Raw genomic sequence first — 17,473 nt, 5'->3', positions numbered from 1 at the left:
CATGTAAAAAAACTAAAGCATGAATACTGTCTGTAGCACAAACATGAAATCAGTACCTCATCAAGATCTTTTGACTCACGACCCATTTCATCATCATCATCATCAGAATCAAGCTCTGGACCAATATAATTTCCAAATTCATCATATAGGTCTGTATCCATGTTGCTGGGTCTTGAATATAAAAATAAATAATTAAAATAGAGCTAGTTTGTATTCTGAAAATATCACTTTAATATTTGATTGCTTTGCTAGTTATTTAATGTGCCTTACCCCTGTTTGCAAGATTCATATTGGGATACTTTTCAATTTTTATTATCTTAACTCCTTAGTTTTATTGCAAGCTTGATACTTTATCACTATTTAATACTACTCTAAACAGCTTATTCTTTGTTTTTAGTTTCACATTTTATTTTCAGCTTCACACTATAAACTACCAATTCATTAGCTTTCTGCCAGTATTAATCCAAGAGCTGTTTTTTATTCATCAACCTTCCATGATTCTCCCTAGTTTTAATTATCAGGTATAACTTCTCCAACTCTTTTTTAGCCACAATTGCCCTCATATCACATCACTCATCTTATCCAGAATAAGAATAATTAGAATCAGTTGTTCTAATTCAATAGTGGTTTTCCAGAAACTTCCAGTTTTAGAATATAATAGCTTTCTGTTACAGGTTAAAAAAAGAAAAAGCAACAAAAAATAGCATCTTATCAGAAATGTATCTTGTAACTGTAGCTTTATTTTCCACAAACCTAGTCTATCTGAATGCAAGCGTATGGTTTTACTTTTGAGTCCTTTTTACTTCAGAGGACGATTATGTATGTATTAATCTCTTTCATACTGCAATTAATAAAGATGTTTCAATAAAATATTGTTTAAGATGTGTAGACATTTATTCTCTACCATTTGAAAGGGCAAATCTATCTTCCCATTAGCTCCCATGGGTACCCTTCTCCCAAAGTCTCAACCCGTTGCCATATCATCCACTTATTCGAATTCCAGCACGTTCGTTCAAAGTATAAAGCGCTTACTACTGAAAGATATTTTGCAACCTAACGGCCGTTTATTGGTTTTAAAAATAAGCATTTTTTGTACATCGTAAGGTTTTACAAGAAACAGTAACAGTAACGCACGCGTGCGCTTACCTTTTTTTTTGTTCTCCTTCTCGGGAAGCGCGCGTCGCTCGAGACGTTTCCCTTTGCCGGCGCACAATGCGACCGTGGCCCAAAAAGTCCCTTCAATTTCCTCCGGATAAAGTTGTCCATTTAGCAGCCTGATTGATTTTCCACATTTTCCCCCTCTGTTTGATGCTGGAGAGTGAGAGGGGCTTAGAGATTCGATTTCGATTCTTTTCGGGCCGTCTCAGCAAAATTGGAATTTTTCATAAGCATGGACTGTGATCAGGCGTTTATTATAGACTGCCCCGATCGCTATAGGTCCCTCTCGCCATTTCGTTTTCCAATTGCTATGGAAACCGAATCGACGCTGAATCGCTATTGAAAGTGGAGGCGTAGGCGAAGCGTGGGGGGGAATCGAACTACGTTTCCACAAACGTGGAAAAACCTTCCCTTCCTCCTATCTGGTAACGGCCAGGCTAGCGAGAGAAATCGAGAGCAGTTTTTGGGGTGATGGGTATGCATGGGATAGTAAAGTAAAACATAAACCTGTAAAATCCGTTGCCACTGAATATGGAGTGGCCAAAAGAGTATTAATTCGGGCTGACTTGTTTACTATTTTCTGGGAGAGTTGCTGATTATGTTCTTGCTTGTCTGCTTACTATTTCATATTGATGTACTTCGTTTCCGTCAGTGCCCGATCCAGGCAAAGTCCAGGGCTATAGGCTTGATTGGAAGTTGGGGGAAAAAATGACCCACAAGAAGGGAGCATTCAATAGCAAATTCTTTATATTTTTATTATTATTATTAATATTTATTTATTTAGTTTGTCAAGCATGTATGATAAAACAAGTATAAACATAACATATAAACATAACATATAAACTGGTATAAGTATAAACACAAGAAATGAGTATGGATAAATGGGAACAGTAGGATAAGGACAGTAGGCACGCTGGTGCGCATATGCACGCCCCCTTTACGGACCTCTTAGGAATGGAGTGAGGTCCACAGTGGACAGTTTTAAGGTTAAAGTTTTGGGGCTTTGAAGGATATAACAACAGCATCAGGCATTGACCACTCTGTTGCTGAAGTCGTATTTTCTGCAATTGAGTTTGGAGCGATTTACTTTGAGTTTTTATCTATGGGTATTGTTTGCCCATGTATTATTGCAGTTGAAGTTGAAGTAGTCATTGACAGGTAGGACGTTGTAACAGACAATTTTCTGTACTAAACTTAGGTCAGACTGTAGATGGGGTAGTTATAGGTCCGTGATGGCGAACCTATGGCACGCGTGCCACAGGTGGCACGCAGAGCCATATTGGTAGGCACAAGAGTGTTGCCCTAGCTCAGCTCCAGCACGCATGCATGCGCTGGCCAGCTGATTTTTGGGCCTTTTGGGCCCAACGGCAGTTGGCAAATGGGCTGTTTCTGGCTTCTGGAGGGCCTCCGGGGAGGTGGGGAAGACTGTTTTTGCCCTCCCCAGGCTCCTAGAAAGCCTCTGGAGCCTGGGGAGGGCAAAAAACGGACCTATTGGGCCCACCGTGCCATCACATGCCAAAAGCAGGGGGAGCAGGAGGGGTTGCGCACACATGCATGGGGGGCAGGGTGCATAGAATTATGGATGTGGGCACGCACGCGCGCAACCACCCCACACTCCCCCAGCTTTTGACACGCAATGACAAAAAGGTTAGCCATCACTGTTATAATTTCAAGCCTGGTGGCACAAGGTATTCTATTGCGAGCAGAGGAGCGGAGTACTCTTCTCGTGAAATACCTCTGGACTCTCTCAAATATGCGGATTCTTTTTGATCTCTCAAAATTTTTGTTAGCCTATCGGCTTCTGAATATTCAATAATTTCCCCTAAGATCAAGTCTTCAGATGGTAGGTCTTTCCCCTTCCAATTTTGGGCGAGGTTAACAACTCTTAATGTCTTTTTGGCAATACTGTTACAGTGAGCTCTGGGGCTTAGATCTTTTGAAATGAGTACTCCTACCAATTGTTCGACCATTCTGACACAGTCAAGGTCACTTTGTAGGGCAGCAGTATTGTTGCTGGTGTTAAATAGTTTTATGTCATCAGCAAAGAGGACGCAGTTTATAATATGATTAGAAAGGTCAATTATATAAATTAGAAAGAGAGTGGGTCCTAGAACGCTGCCTTGGGGGACACTGCTAATTGGTGCAGGGTTTGATAGGGTACTCCTTATTTTGACTACTTGTTGCCTGTTTGACAGGAATGCAGCTATCCATTTATGCAGTGATCTGGAAATGCCGTAAGAGCGTAGTTTTAACAGTAGTTTGTTGTGTACCATTGAACTTTGCAGAAGTCTATGTAAATTGTGTCTATTGCTTTACCCTGGTTGAGTTGTGTAGTCCAAATGTTTCTGCAGTGTAGGAGTTGTAGATTACAGGACAAATTTTTCCTAAAACCAAAATGCTTGTTAGAGAGTTAATTAGAATCTACTTGCAAGGATTTAAGTGGTTGAATTGACTCTAATAAATTATATCTGTCAGTCTATTTTTACTGAATTTATTGAATAAATTCACTAATCACAGAATGATGAGGATGGGGGTTGTATTACATATATTAGAGAAAATAAAATGCAATCCCTGCAACAATTTGTTTCATTTATTTTCACATTACCATGTTGGAGAATGATACTTTTCACAGCTAGAAAAACAGTACCAAAAAACCAGTATGGAGCCAGTTTTTAAAATCCGAACAGGCAGCAGGCATCAGATGAATCATGTATCATGCTAAACAACGAAGAGGATTTTCAGTATTGATTTAGCTTATATTTATTCACTGAATAGTGATTAAACAAGACATGATTGACTTGGATGGCTGATTCCAGATACTGAGAGTTTAAGTTGTGATCTGATTAAAAATAAAGTAGCTCAGTGCAAATGGCTACTGTTTTATTCTGTTTACTACTATATTTGTAAATAAAATGAGTATTACAAAGTCTTCAGTAGTCTATACTAATGGAAATTGAAGGCTATGTATTTCAAATATTTTATCATTTAGCAAAAATTGGACAAAATAATGTGTTTAGGATAATCATAAGAAGCTGATAGTTTTCTATTATGAAAGTGTTTGAAAGAGAAATCTAGCTTTTCAAATTAAATATCTAATTTATTGGTCAGCTGTGTTGTTCTTAGGTTCCCAAAGTGGAAGGCATGATTGATTTCCATGCTTTGGAGAAAGAGCTGGAAGAAGCTATTGCCACAGATGAGAAATACCAGAGAGAAAATGATGCTAAATTCCGAGCAGTACATCAGAAAGTATCATCTTATGAAGAATTCAGGTTTCTTGATTTTCAGATTCCTTTATTGATTTGATGCAGAATATGGATAAAAATATTTATTTATGAAGGCAATTTCCTTTGAATTTAGCAAACTTATTGAGCATATAATAATTAAATTAATAATACATATAAGTTTTGTAAGTCTGGTTATTTTTAGAACCTGAACTTTTCTGGATGAAAGCATAATATTTATTTATTGTGGTTTATTTTCATACTGACAGTGATTTTTTTGAGTTGCCTTCCTCTGTTCTATTGGTGCTGAGAAAACTGGAGAGTAATAATTGTCTCATAACATTAGTAGTTCTTTAATTTTATTTCATTGCATATAGAAGGTTGGATGATATATTTACACACTGAATAGTAACTTAAATATTAATCATGGAATTTAGACATTAGAAAGCAATCTAGGAGACTTTCTTGTCCAGTACTTTTATCTTGTGCAGGAAATGTACTACAACACTGGAAAACATTCATTTCTGTGATATGTGTTAGCAACATAGTACAGCTTCCATTACCTTTGATTTTAATTTCTGCATACCTGAGAGAAGAGAGCCAAATAAGTTAACAATTAAATCACTCTGCCTTCTACTATTTTGCATAATATCTCAGGCAAAGAAGCATCAATTTGAGTACATAACACAAAGGCTAGAGTCACCAGTTAAAATTGAAGAAGCAGAGGTGTCCTCTTTACTGCATTTTTTCTCCTACATGTTACAATGTCTATTGTGTATTGCATATTGTATATTTTAAGCAGTGGTTGGTTGCTACCGGTTCTCACTGGATCGGGTGAATCAGTAGCGGCGGCAGGAGGCTCTGCCCACCCACCCGGATGCTTCTGCATACGCGAACTGGTAGTGAACCGGTAGTAATGGGATTTGGAACCCGCCCCTGATTTTAAGTTATCCAGAGTTTTATATGGTAGAGTGGCCTTTCCCATAAATTAACAGTTAAGAGACCAGGCAAGATGTATGATATAACTTTCCTATTTCTTTAATAATTAGATGAAATGAGAATTTAATAGCTTTAAACCAAGTTGCTGTTACTAAAATGGTTATCTGAAATGTCTCTAGAATCTTCCTCCATTCTGTCTGCAGAGATATTGTTCTAGCCTCCCATTTGAAACCTCTGGAGAAAAAGGACAAAATGGGAAGTGGCAGAAATGTGTTGTGGAACACCTGTGCAGTTAAAACAAATCACAAACAAGAGAGTAAGATAGACTTGCCTCAGGTAAGAGTAATTCTGTCTATGAGTTGAAATGTTTCTCCAAATATTTTTTTAAATTAAATCTGTTTTTTTTATTTTTAAATATCTTATTAGTTTTAAAAGTAATACAATGGACATTGTTCAATTTCTCTGGTTTCTAATATTTGTGTCTAAATCAAGTTAATAAGTAATCTATTCCTTGATCTATATACAAATTTACGTATCTCCTTATATATCAAGTATGCAGTATTTTACTTCCTAAACCACCATGCATATATTTAATAAACCTATATTACATTCACAAATTCAGTATACATTGATATATTGATATATATTGATATATACATTTCCAGAAATTCGTTATCCCTTGTTTTTGGCATTCTTCCTCTTATCTAACCAATTATAAAATTTATTCCAGACTTCATAGTATGTTGATTTACTTTTGTCTTTGAGTTCTAAAGTGAGTCTGTCCATCTCTGCACAGCTGTAAATTTTGTGTATTACTTCTTCTTCTGAGGGTATTTCTTTACACTTCCATTTTTGAGCAAATGCTAGTCTTGCCGCAGTAAGTATATGCAATATTAAATAGGTTACATTATTGTCATATTTGCCATCTGTCATGCCCAGTAAAAAAAATTCCGGCTTAACTTCTATTTTAAACATTAACGTCTCTTCTAACCAGCTCCTTATTTGCTGCCAGAAACATTTGGCTTTTGAGCACTTCCACCACATATGGTAATATGACCCTACCTCACATTTCCAACAAATTGGGGAGTATTTTTTACTAATTCTTGCCAATCTTGTGGGTGGGAAGTGCCACTTGTACAACATTTTATGCAGGTTTTCTTTATAAGAAGCCACCAGTGTGATTCTGATATTTTTTCCCCACAAATTTTGCCAATTGTCCAAATTGATACTGTACCCAAAACATCTATTCCAAGTTATCATCGTCTCCTTAACTTGTTCTTCGAGCATATCTTGTTCTAATAAATAATGGTACAAGTTTTTTATGGCCTTTCCCTCTGTGCTTAGTAAAATTTTATCCAGTTTTGATGGTTCTAATTTTATATCTCACTCTTTTTTATCCTTCATAAATTTGGATTGTATTTATAGGTATATCCACCATTCTAATTCAATTCCTTCTTCCTTTAATTTATTCCTTGATTTTAATTCCCCTTTCACGTTTAGTAATTCTTTATATGTAATTTTATTTTTTTATTTAATTTAGGAACTAAACTAAACTAGAAGATTTTTTTTCAATATTTGAATAAATCTAACAATACTATGGAATTATTATTATCCTATCTTATTCTGTCCTGTCCTGTCCTATTCTATTCTATCCTACCCATCCTATCCATCTTTCTAGTTTTTACTGTTTTGTTGAAGAATTAAACCCAAAAATATACAGTACGGCGAGAGCATATATTTTTAAAGAGATGATGCTTTTGTATTCTGCTTTTCTCCTTTTTGATCTCTTCTACTTCTGATTGCTCATCATTAATTAATATATTGTGCCATTTTTTGTTTTTAAAAATCTGTTTCTAGCAGCCCTGTTTAAATTTCAGTTTCCATAAAACATTAATTGATACTTAAAAAATGAAGAAGTTATTAATTGTAGAGTTGGAAAGTACAATAATACCTAGGCAATAGGACTATGTCATTTTAAAAAACTTTCTAGGAATTAGATCGCCTGCCTGAGACTTCTGCAGAGTTCTACAGAGATTGGCGCAGATGTATGAAAAACAATCAGGATCGCTATCTCCTCCTCCTCCAACTTGGATCCCAAAACTTGGGCCGGATCTTCCAAACTGATCTTGCTTTTGGCCTCTTAGGTGAATTTCTAGTTGTGTTGAACCAAAATGCTTGCATTAAAGACTGCAATTTTATCTTGGATATCTTGGAGAATTTATCAGGCACCAAACGTTTTGGACTAAACATTGAACTTCTTAGTGAGAAAGAGAAAGAAAACTGCAGGCAGTTGTTTGAAAAATTGCAAAAAATAGAAACTGACTTTGGCCATTTTTCTGAAATTCATCAGATTCCAAATGAAGATGGTACAGATGCTACTCAAATCCATTGTCAAGGAGGTAAAGGAATTGAAAAAAAAGTGTTAAAACTGATGAGCCTTTACCAAATATCTTTGATCAATTCTTGAGTTTATACTAATAACTAAGGATGGAAACATTGTAATATAAAGAAAGGACTAGAGTGCCTGTTAAAAACATATCTATCAGCCTTTTTAGTATATATTGGAAAAATAAAAGCATATGAAAAATAGATACCTAATCAGAGAATGCTCGCCTCTTGTTTTTTGTCTCTATTGCATTAAAATATTATATCAACTTAAACGATTATCAGTTTAAAAGTATGCATTATTTATTTTTGGAGTACTTTTGTCATATTTCTTATAACATATCTTGATTGATCTTCTGCTTTAGTTAGAAGGCTTAGTCCTTGAAGTATCAAAGGCACTACTGACAACTTGGAGCTGGGCTCTTTGAGCATATTTAGATAGAGGGTTTTTTGATTAATAGATAAGCATAGCAAGCAACTCAGCTGAAACCAAAGAGAAGAACTTTTAATTCAGATTGAAGAACATAAAAGCAAGAATTAAACATAAATACAATTTTATTAAGACAGTTTGAGAGAATGCATTTTATTCTTTACAACTACACAGTATCAGTGACCAGGTATGATAGATTGCTGTCTGCTCTATTTCTAGGTACTCACCATAGCCATAATCCAGTTAACAGTTTGGAAGCAAGCTTTTGAGTATCTGCAATATATTCACACATTCTGTTGTAACAAAAATAGTATTGCATTTCCAGGCTAATATTAACTTGATACCACTGTATATTAGTTGGAATATCAACTAACTTAGTCTTGATAGAGAAAAATTTTAAAAACTCTGTTATTTCCAGCTCTACAATAAAACATTTGAGAAGAAATTTAAAGAAGTTGTTTTGGATCATGTTATCAGATGGAACTGTCTTATACCTAGAACAGTGGTTCTCAACCTGGGGGTCGCGACCCCTTTGGGGGTTGAATGACCCTTTCACAGGGGTCGCCTAAGACCATCGGAAAACACATATTTTCAATGGTTTTAGGAATAATTTTATGGTTGGGGGTCACCACAACATGAGGAACTGTATTAAAGGGTCGTGGCATTAGGAAGGTTGAGAACCACTGATCTAGAACCTACACAGTACTTAATCTTTACTCTATGTATTCTCTTTCATCCTTCCCATCAGAAATGTCACATATACCTGAGAGGCCGTAGCAAGCTGAGAGTGCCTATAGCTCTTCATTTTCATTCATCTTTGTTATTTTATTAAAGATCAATATGCAGACTATGCATTATCAAGAAATTTGCTATTATTAAGTGGTCAAATTGTTTGGCCTTGTATCATCTTGGGCACACTGAGGTAGAAACGGCATTATAAAAAGATATTAATGTGAAAGTAGGAGAAAACAGCATAACACCACATATATGCTTCAGTCAAGAAGATCAGATTTGGGGGCTTAGCATTATCATTTGAACATAACCAAATGAGCTGTAAGAGGAGTATTATATTATGCCAAAGTGCATATATATATATTTTAATCTAGTTCAGAAGTTCCTTGGACTTTCCTCAGAGTTACTTAGCCAGGTTTTGGTCCAATTCAAATTATAACACTCACACTCAAAGCAATAACCACATGATTCTACCAGATTCACTTGTATCATTGTCCCAATCTCTAGATCCCTTGGTGTTCCACAAAAGACATTGTATAAGTTTCAGCCATCAAATGGCTATCTACATCACAACTGGTCTAATTCATCTTAATTGTGATTAATACTTAACTATATAACTTGATATGTTATGAAGTTCTATTTAGGGTATACTATAGTAGTAAAAAAACCACAAATAATAGGGAGGGTAGACAGATGGAAGGAAAGAATCTCTGTTTGAGTCTTCTTCCCAAAAAATATTTTAGATGTTAGATTAAACCTTGGTGAAATGAAGCAGTTAATGAAACGATGATTGAGCAGTCTAAGACTATTATGCAATTATGTCAGATGATCAGTTCTGGGAAACTTGAAGGGGAAAGCGCATGCTCATATCAGCCTGAAATGCCAATCAGCAGCTCTGATCCCATCCACCATCGCTTTCAGCATAATGGATGCAGTCTTTAACATTACAATAGTAAATCGAAGGATGCCTTATGACATCCTTTCAGTCATAGGCTGATAGGATGGGAATAAGATGAATATTAGTCATGAATACCTGACAAAACACAAAAACCATACAGGTTATCGGGTGTGTTAATATTGTAGTTACATTAGGTGCAAATGGGAAAATGCTTTTTGTTCTTCAACTGCATTAAATTCATTTAAAGAATTACATAACTGATTTTGTTTTGTATTAAGATGTCAGGAAATAACTTACATTGCAGTAATTATGCTACAGAAATGGCAGTACAGTCTGAAAATCTCTTACCATCAGAACAGAATGTGATCCTAGGTTTTCTGATTATGAGGCAACTTCATTTATACAATCAGTCATAACGGTTTTCAAGGGCTTAGATTTGTCCATATCAGAATTTAGTTGGCATTCTAGAACTCACAGAAGTAATTCCAGAGTCTTTATTTCTTATGAAAGGATAATATACACATATGATACACATTGTTAAAAAGTCCTCTCTGAAAGAATTGGAACAACACCAGCAATTCTAGAATGAAGGCTCTCTTCATTGATGTGCATTGTTAAAATGTAAACTCCAGAATTAGTAGTTAGCCTCTCCTATAGAACATGGAAACTGTTGGGTAATATATGAACAGCTATCAAATGGTGTCAGCAGGATGTGTTGCTATGTAATAGCTATGGTCTTTGGCATTGCTGATGTTCTTCATGCCTTTGCTATTATGGAAAAAGAAGATGTGTTCAAAAAGTATCCTTGCCCAGCTTTCTTGATGTTTGAGAATGCTGCTTACTTGGCTGATATGAGTTTTGAATTACCCTGTAAGTGTAAGCCAGAGGAAATAACTGCTGTAGTTTGGTACTTTCAAAAAAGCATAGGCAGTCAGCAAACTAAGGTTTTGACAGATTTTGATGGCACTTTGATAGTAGATTCACGCCACATCAAGGCAGGCAGTGACATGCTTCGTCGTTTCAGCATTAGGATGTTCAGTCTCATTGTCTTCCGGATTCAAGTGGAAGATTCAGGGCATTATATCTGTGGTACAAAGAAAGGGGATTTCTTCTATGGTTATGATATAGATGTACAGCCTTCAAGGAGAATAGCTGTTGCCTTTGCAGATGAGGGACAGCATCCACAGAATGACCTCCATGAAACAAATTTCACGGTCCTCACGATTTTCTGGGACTGGACTAAATGCAACCGCTGTGATGTCAGGGGTGAACAACGGAGAATTGGGCTTTGCTATGTAAAGAGTTCTTCTCTATTTAGGCGGTACCATACCACTATAGAAGAGGTGGCATCTTGTGGCTCAAAGTCAATCCCAAAGAATTTATTTTATGGTATTCAGATGAGAAAGCCTGAAGTTGTAATACGAAGTTGCATGGTATCTTGTAAGGGGAAGACACCTTCAAATGAAGGAGAAGCACCCATTTCAAATATTATCTCAAAGCTTGGAGAAAAACCTTGGGTTTCCAACATCCCTATTCAATTTCACAAGCAGTCCCTTGGCAGAGGATTGATCATTACCTGCCCTGGTGCTAGGCCAGAGCATGCTGTTGCCTGGGATAAAGATTCAACACGATTATATCTCAGTAGGTTTCTCACTGGGGTTAACAAGACCATGAGGGTCTTCATTGACCATGGAAATCACCTCCACATTCGTTTTACCCAGAAGAATGACAAAGGTATTTATTACTGCTGGCGAGAAGGAGAAATAGTTGCTGGATTCCGGCTATCTGTAGTATATGAAAGTCGCCACAGACGAAGCTTTTATGATCCTGAAAGTCAGTATGCTATTAAGGCTATTATCACAAGCTATGTGCTCATTACTATCTTCTTTATCATCATTCACATTGTTCGCTGTTGCCTCTATGTGTTTAAATGTACAGATATGGAATAGCATCTCAAGAAAATGACTATAATGGCCTAATAAGTGATGATGATGCTTTGTCTCACAACTAATTTGATAATTAATTGAGTAACTGTTTCTTTATCAATTAAGTATTTTAGTTTGTATAATTCTCATTGAAGATAAATTTTAGTCAATCAGCTCTCTTAAATATGAGAGCTAATATACAATGAATAGGCAACTGTTAACAGAAGGCAGGGACACTAATATGTTTTCATTAAATATGGCTATATGAAAGTTTTTTTACTGTACAATTCTCTGCCTTAATAATACCCCAACTGGTAAACTAATTTAAAATACATATGTATTGTGAAAAATCCAGAAAAATAGTTAACTGAGCATTTTCAGTCTGAGATTCCTGTTGCTGAACTAGTACAGGTTGAAATATACCTGAACAATATATCACAAATCTGTAGCAGTCACACCTAGAGCAATTACTCTGTTGACAGTCGAAAGTAAATGGGTAATTCATTTCTTACCCAGTTTAATTCATGTAAAAACAAGCAATTGATTTTGTGCATCTTTTATCTTAAGAGAAACATGTATTTTGTTTATGTACATGTTTTTATAATTGTTTTTGTTTCTTGGTAAGCCACTATGAGAATTCTTTGGAGAATATCAAATAAAGAAACAGAATAAGCAGTGAAAAACTAAAGCAATTTTTTGATGTAATGTTTAATTGTAAAAGAAATATAATAATAAACGTTTGCAATTTTAAACAATGACATTGCTATAGTCTCATACATTTAGTTTCTGTTAAGCATTTACATATAATCTTCTGTAAAACTATAATTAGAAATTCATCTATTACTATAAATATGCAAGCATGTTCATGTGGATAGCATATAAAGCAGAGCATGAAACTTATGAAGTATTTTGGTATACTGATTCTAAAAGGAACATATCCAAAATATTAAATAGTCATAAAGTTTAATAATGTATATATGGTAGTGTTAGTACAGCTAATTTTACTGGAAAATAGATGAGTTGCGTGTAACTCTTTTTGGTGAAAAATGATGAGTTTCACCATATTCCCTAGTTTTATTTTTTAAAAGAAAAATAAAAGTTATGCAATTTCTTCCATAGTCAGAGCTACTAATTTAAACATAGGAGGAAAAGAAGAGGTTAAGCATAAACTTCATTCAGTATTCTTTTCCAAAGTACCATTAAAAATAACAACAACAAGTCATGTAGTCCATGCATAAGTGCATGCAATCCAGGGTGTCAAAAGTGAAAAATGCAATTAGTAGCATTTGTATAACAACAATAGATAAGTGACAGTGTTCATACGGCCATCTAAACTGGTCATTTAAGAAATTTATGTCCCTAGATCTATGTGTTATTTCATTAAGCAGGCTGATATCTTAAAATTATGCTTGAAATTATGGCTGATATAATGGGTGGGAAAACCCAGTCACTCTTCAAAATCCTGTCCCCTCAAAATGTGTTCATTTAGTTAAAAAAAAAAGAATTGCCTCAATGCTTCTTACAGGCATGCTCTGAGAAAGAGTTGGTGCCTTCTTCCTTTCCTAGTCAACACATTGGGAAATCCTAACTTCTGTTACTGGCTTACTTGTATCTTTTCTGCTCTGCAACTGAATTCTGTTTTGCTTTAAGCTGAAGCAATGATAAAGAATAACCCTCTGAGCCTTCAGCACAGAGTGGACTGTCATTTATGACTAGGGCAGGCATTAGCCAGAATTCTTAGGGAAACTGGAAATTGTCATTCAGTAACTTTCAAAGTGCCATAGGTTGCCTAACCCTGATTTAGAGCAATTGCTTCAATATTTGAAATCAATCATATCAATTTTAATTTTTTTGATTTCTTCAGACTTGTCACTGTCCTTCATGAACACCTAACCTTTCCTCCTCTATCTTCCTCTCTTCTGCCACTTTGTCTTCTGATTTTTTCCCCCCATCACTTCTTCTCCTCATCCACTGCACACTATCCGCCTAAAGTCAAATGGCTGGTAGCACTCAGAAGAATGCAACTATGTCCTCTTTTTACTTGGATCATAACACATACAATTTGCTGAATATAAATCACAGGCTCATCAATTCAGAAGGTACTAAAAGCTATAAGAAATCAATGTTCAGTGAAGTTTTAATGCAGGAGATACAGTTACAAATTCTTAGCTGGTCAGTATTTTTCAACCTAATCTACAGCACAAGATTGCTTGGATAAAATAATGGTTAGGGTCAGGGTTAGGGTCATATAATATCTTAATTCCTTAAAATAAACATGGTCTATCAGTTGGAGCTAATGGGAAGGTAATTACATTTTACATTTACTGTCTGCCAGCATCTGGATTTAAACCCACATGAACATTCACAGGAGAGATGCTTTTTGTTCAACGGGTTCGTACCTCCAGTTTTGTCTCTCCTGGAGAACTCCAAGGATCAGGGAAGCAAGTGATTGAGAACCAAGACTAAGAAAAGAAACGGAACTCATTCCATTTCCCTGGCAATTTCAAAATTAACTGAGTGGAGGGAAATCGAGGAACAATTAAAACAAAGGGAAATTGTAAACATTGAAATAATAGGTACGGTAATTTTTTGTCTAGAAATTTTATATTATAGTCTTATCTGAGCCAAAGCCTAATTTGGGGGGGGGTATTTATTTTCTTTGTATAAGATCAGTGTTGTATTATACAGCTTGGAATCGCTTTATAGCAAAGTAGTCTCTAAAACAGGAGTAGACAAACAATATCTTTTGATCTACACATAGCCATATATCCCCCCCTTTTTTTTTCCTATGGGAAATTTTTTAAAGTCATGATCTGTGATTTGAACAATTCTATATTTTTATCTCCCCTTTCACTTATTTTTGCATGGGATTTCTTAAAACTGAAATAGTATTTTTATATTTCCCCCCTTTTTTAAAAAATAAAAATTTATTTTATTTCTCTCTTGTGAGATTGATCTATCTCTCAAAGAGGAAAAGGAAGAAGGACTTAGCCCTTAACTGCATGCTTTAGTGCTACAGACACATTTCATTTTCCCCCTCATTTTTTCCTCTTATTTTTTCCACTACCAAGCACTACTTCAAAGAGGGAAGTTGAACTAAGACATGTAGACTAATAGGCCTTCTAGGAGAAAGAGTTTGAGACCTCTACATGTTCACCATGTACGTTCAGCCATTTCCATACATAAGTGAAACATGGAACACATTCATCTATTTGGAAAACTGCTATCTATCATAACCAATAAATCAGCACACAGGATAATAGACAGAAGGCATACATACTATAGGAATCAAATTTCAGCCACTACCTAGGTTTTACTGGAATTTTTTCCAAAATACATGGCAGTAAAAGGTGAACAAAATGAATTGCTATGAGGGAAAAATACAAGATTAATGGATGTAAATAACTAAAAATATTAATCACTTATTCATGAGTGATAATTTTAAAAGAGAAAGGTGCTTCTGTTGTAAATTGCCTTGTGCTCTTGGAAGAATGGCAACAGGTAATAATAACAAATAAATAAATTCTATATTATCTGAAGTAAGCAAACCACAAACGGAATTATTTTTTTAAAATAAAACTCGCCTCCTGTTGACCATGGTTCCCTCTTGCAAAGGTACAGGAAGCCCTTGGTAATCTTTGCATATTTTCCCTAGAAAAGAACCTATGACTTTAACATACGGTACATAGCTAAAACTTCCTCATGAATTATTTTCATTGTAAACTCAAAGTAAGATATTTTGCCCGCAAATTTCAGTCTGTTATACATTTCTTAAAATCATGTTTTGCCAGAAAATGAGAGTAATCCCAACACAAAAACCAAGGTGGGTGTGCCTCATGCATCAGTTCCTTTGTCCCCAAGTAATCTATTTGATTTCATTACTAAGAAATAATAGATCTAAGCTTTACAATCTGTGACACACATCTTCAGGAAAGAAGCTTACTTCTAAATTACACTCTCTTAGGTCAATGATTTTCACATGTAAACATAACCAGCACTTTTATGTAATCAACAGTAACATGATTCCTATTCATTTATTGGTTCTAATGAGAAACATCAAGTTATGGCTCTTAAGCCAGCCCAGAACAATTATTTAGCAAAATACAGGTAGTCCTTGATTTATGACCACAATTGAGCCCAAACTTTCTGTTGCTAAGTGAGACATTTGTTAAGTGAATTTTGCCACATTTTACTTGCCACATTTGTTAAGTGAATCATGGCAGTTCTTAAATTAATAAGATGTTTGTTAAGTGAATCTGGCTTCCCCATTGACTTTGTTGGTCTGAAGGTCACATGACCCTGGGACATTGCAACAATCATAAATGTGAGTCAGTTGCCAAGTGTCTAATTTTTGATCACATGACTATGGGGATGCTGTAATGGTGGTAAGTGTGAAAAACAGTCATAACTCACTTTTTTCAGTGCCGTTGTAACTTTGAACGGTCATTAAGTGAACTGTTGTAAGTTGAGGACTACCTGTATAGCCAGGTCTAAATACTGTGCTATTTGGGACACTCCAAAGGTCACTGCAAGAGAAATATTGAAGATAAAAATAAACTCAAAAAAGCCATTATAGTCAGCTGAAGCATCAGCTACTGAGTTATTTGGTTATTTTCTGGCATGGTAATTAAATTTGCATATTTCTTATTTTCAATGGTTGCTGCAGATCCAAAACTGTTTCTGTGCCAAGATTGAAGACTGGAAGGATGCAAAGCTCTCTTAGCATCCTACCCTAGAAAAATTCTTCCATGTACTGGTTTTTACTTCATGCCACTTCCTTCTGTTCTTGGGTGGACTCCTTGATCACCTACAATGTTTAGAGAGAATGTGAAAGTTATATCAGTTGGTGTTAATTGCGACATTTCTCTTCATTTTGTCCAGACATGCTTCATTTTGCATTCTTTAAAAAAAAATCAAAACGCCATAGTTCTCTACCAATTCTAGATTAAATAGAGTTTAAAATATAGAATCATAGAATCTATGATCTCAGAAATCTTCTAATTATTCCATCCCAGACAAATGGTTGTGCAGTCTCCATCAGTGACAGAACATCCACAACTCTGGGAGGCAAATTGTTCCATTGAGTAATTGTTCTCACTGTCAGGAAGTTTCTCCTTAGTTCTAGGTTGAATCTCGCACTGACTAGCTTCCACCCAATTGTTCTTATCCTGCCCTCAGATGCTTGGAGAATAAACTGATACCCTCCTCTCTATGACAGCCCTTCAAACATTTGGTTTTCACTCATTTTTATCATAATACTAAAAATTAAGCAATTAATCCAGCTCTCAGCACTTGTTACTGTAATAATACTTTCATGTATTAATTTAACTAATGGTTTGTAATATACACATTAGAACGAGCACGTAGTACCTGTCACCTGATAATAGTAAGTGACACGTACCACATGCAAAATGAACATTTTAGCTAAGAAAGATTTTAACCAACTGCAGTCTGTCTTATAAGCACAAGAGGGCACTTGAGATTCTACTCAACTCCAGCTAAGAAAAAAGACTAATAAGATTTCCCTTAGCCTATTTACATTGTTGTTGAATTTATTTGGCTTTTTAAAAAAGTAAATGTGAATCTTGGTGGATAAGATCTCATCACCATTTACTTGATTAAGAATCTTCCTTTGGTCTTCCTTCAGCTCTGTGTTTTTTTTTTGTTTTTTTTTTGCTATTGAACAAATGACAAATTTGTAAAGCTCTTTGAAGAGGAAATTTGGCCTTAGCTGAAAGAACTAATATTTTTTCCCCCATAAGCTTCATGTTCAAATGCCTTATTC

At 35.4% G+C, this 17,473-nt stretch overlaps 4 protein-coding genes across 10 annotated transcripts in view; 2 read left to right on the top strand and 2 right to left on the bottom strand.

The window, feature by feature from the left end:
• EFTUD2 (elongation factor Tu GTP binding domain containing 2) overlaps positions 1 to 1,470 on the bottom strand; it is a 39,481-nt gene extending 38,011 nt beyond the window's left edge. Inside the window, exons 1-2 of one of the 2 annotated variants that reach the window (XM_034416023.3) lie at positions 1,147 to 1,470; positions 57 to 171 (exon numbers count right to left, since the gene is read on the bottom strand). In XM_034416023.3, coding sequence (XP_034271914.1) covers positions 57 to 161 — 105 coding nt within the window. In that variant the 5' untranslated portion in view covers positions 162 to 171; positions 1,147 to 1,470. Of the gene's footprint in view, positions 1 to 56; positions 175 to 1,146 lie in introns of both variants that reach the window. The other variant, XM_087892231.1, reaches the window with a different exon arrangement.
• Positions 1,461 to 7,982, top strand: DNAAF19 (dynein axonemal assembly factor 19). 5 transcript variants are annotated; one of them, XM_034416030.3, is made up of 4 exons: positions 1,461 to 1,583; positions 4,282 to 4,427; positions 5,522 to 5,654; positions 7,309 to 7,982. In XM_034416030.3, the coding sequence occupies exons 2-4, from the start codon at positions 4,300 to 4,302 to the stop codon at positions 7,783 to 7,785; spliced, it is 738 nt and encodes a 245-aa protein (XP_034271921.1). In that variant the 5' UTR covers positions 1,461 to 1,583; positions 4,282 to 4,299; the 3' UTR covers positions 7,786 to 7,982. The 5 variants fall into 5 exon arrangements, with proteins under 5 accessions (XP_034271921.1, XP_034271918.1, XP_087748358.1 ...); XM_034416027.3 differs by having other exon boundaries at positions 1,472 to 1,583; positions 5,498 to 5,654; positions 7,309 to 7,916; XM_087892232.1 differs by having other exon boundaries at positions 1,475 to 1,583; positions 4,267 to 4,427.
• The window catches only part of GFAP (glial fibrillary acidic protein), a 30,307-nt gene continuing 20,815 nt past the window's right edge, over positions 7,982 to 17,473 (bottom strand). The window contains exons 9-11 of one of the 2 annotated variants that reach the window (XM_034416021.3): positions 10,112 to 16,495; positions 8,361 to 8,406; positions 7,982 to 8,186 (exon numbers count right to left, since the gene is read on the bottom strand). In XM_034416021.3, the coding sequence (XP_034271912.1) occupies positions 16,454 to 16,495 (42 nt within the window). In that variant the 3' untranslated portion in view covers positions 7,982 to 8,186; positions 8,361 to 8,406; positions 10,112 to 16,453. Of the gene's footprint in view, positions 8,187 to 8,360; positions 8,407 to 10,111; positions 16,496 to 17,473 lie in introns of those variants that run through there. The other variant, XM_034416022.2, reaches the window with a different exon arrangement.
• Positions 10,421 to 12,443, top strand: FAM187A (family with sequence similarity 187 member A). Its single transcript, XM_034416025.3, has one exon. It carries the CDS (start codon positions 10,474 to 10,476, stop codon positions 11,710 to 11,712), a length of 1,239 nt encoding a protein of 412 aa, XP_034271916.1. The 5' UTR covers positions 10,421 to 10,473; the 3' UTR covers positions 11,713 to 12,443.

Source organism: Pantherophis guttatus, chromosome 4 (genome assembly GCF_059756535.1).
Source record: "Pantherophis guttatus breed Tessera chromosome 4, ASM5975653v1, whole genome shotgun sequence".
NCBI classification, from domain to species: domain Eukaryota; kingdom Metazoa; phylum Chordata; class Lepidosauria; order Squamata; family Colubridae; genus Pantherophis; species Pantherophis guttatus.
This window is presented reverse-complemented; position numbering and strand designations above follow the sequence as displayed.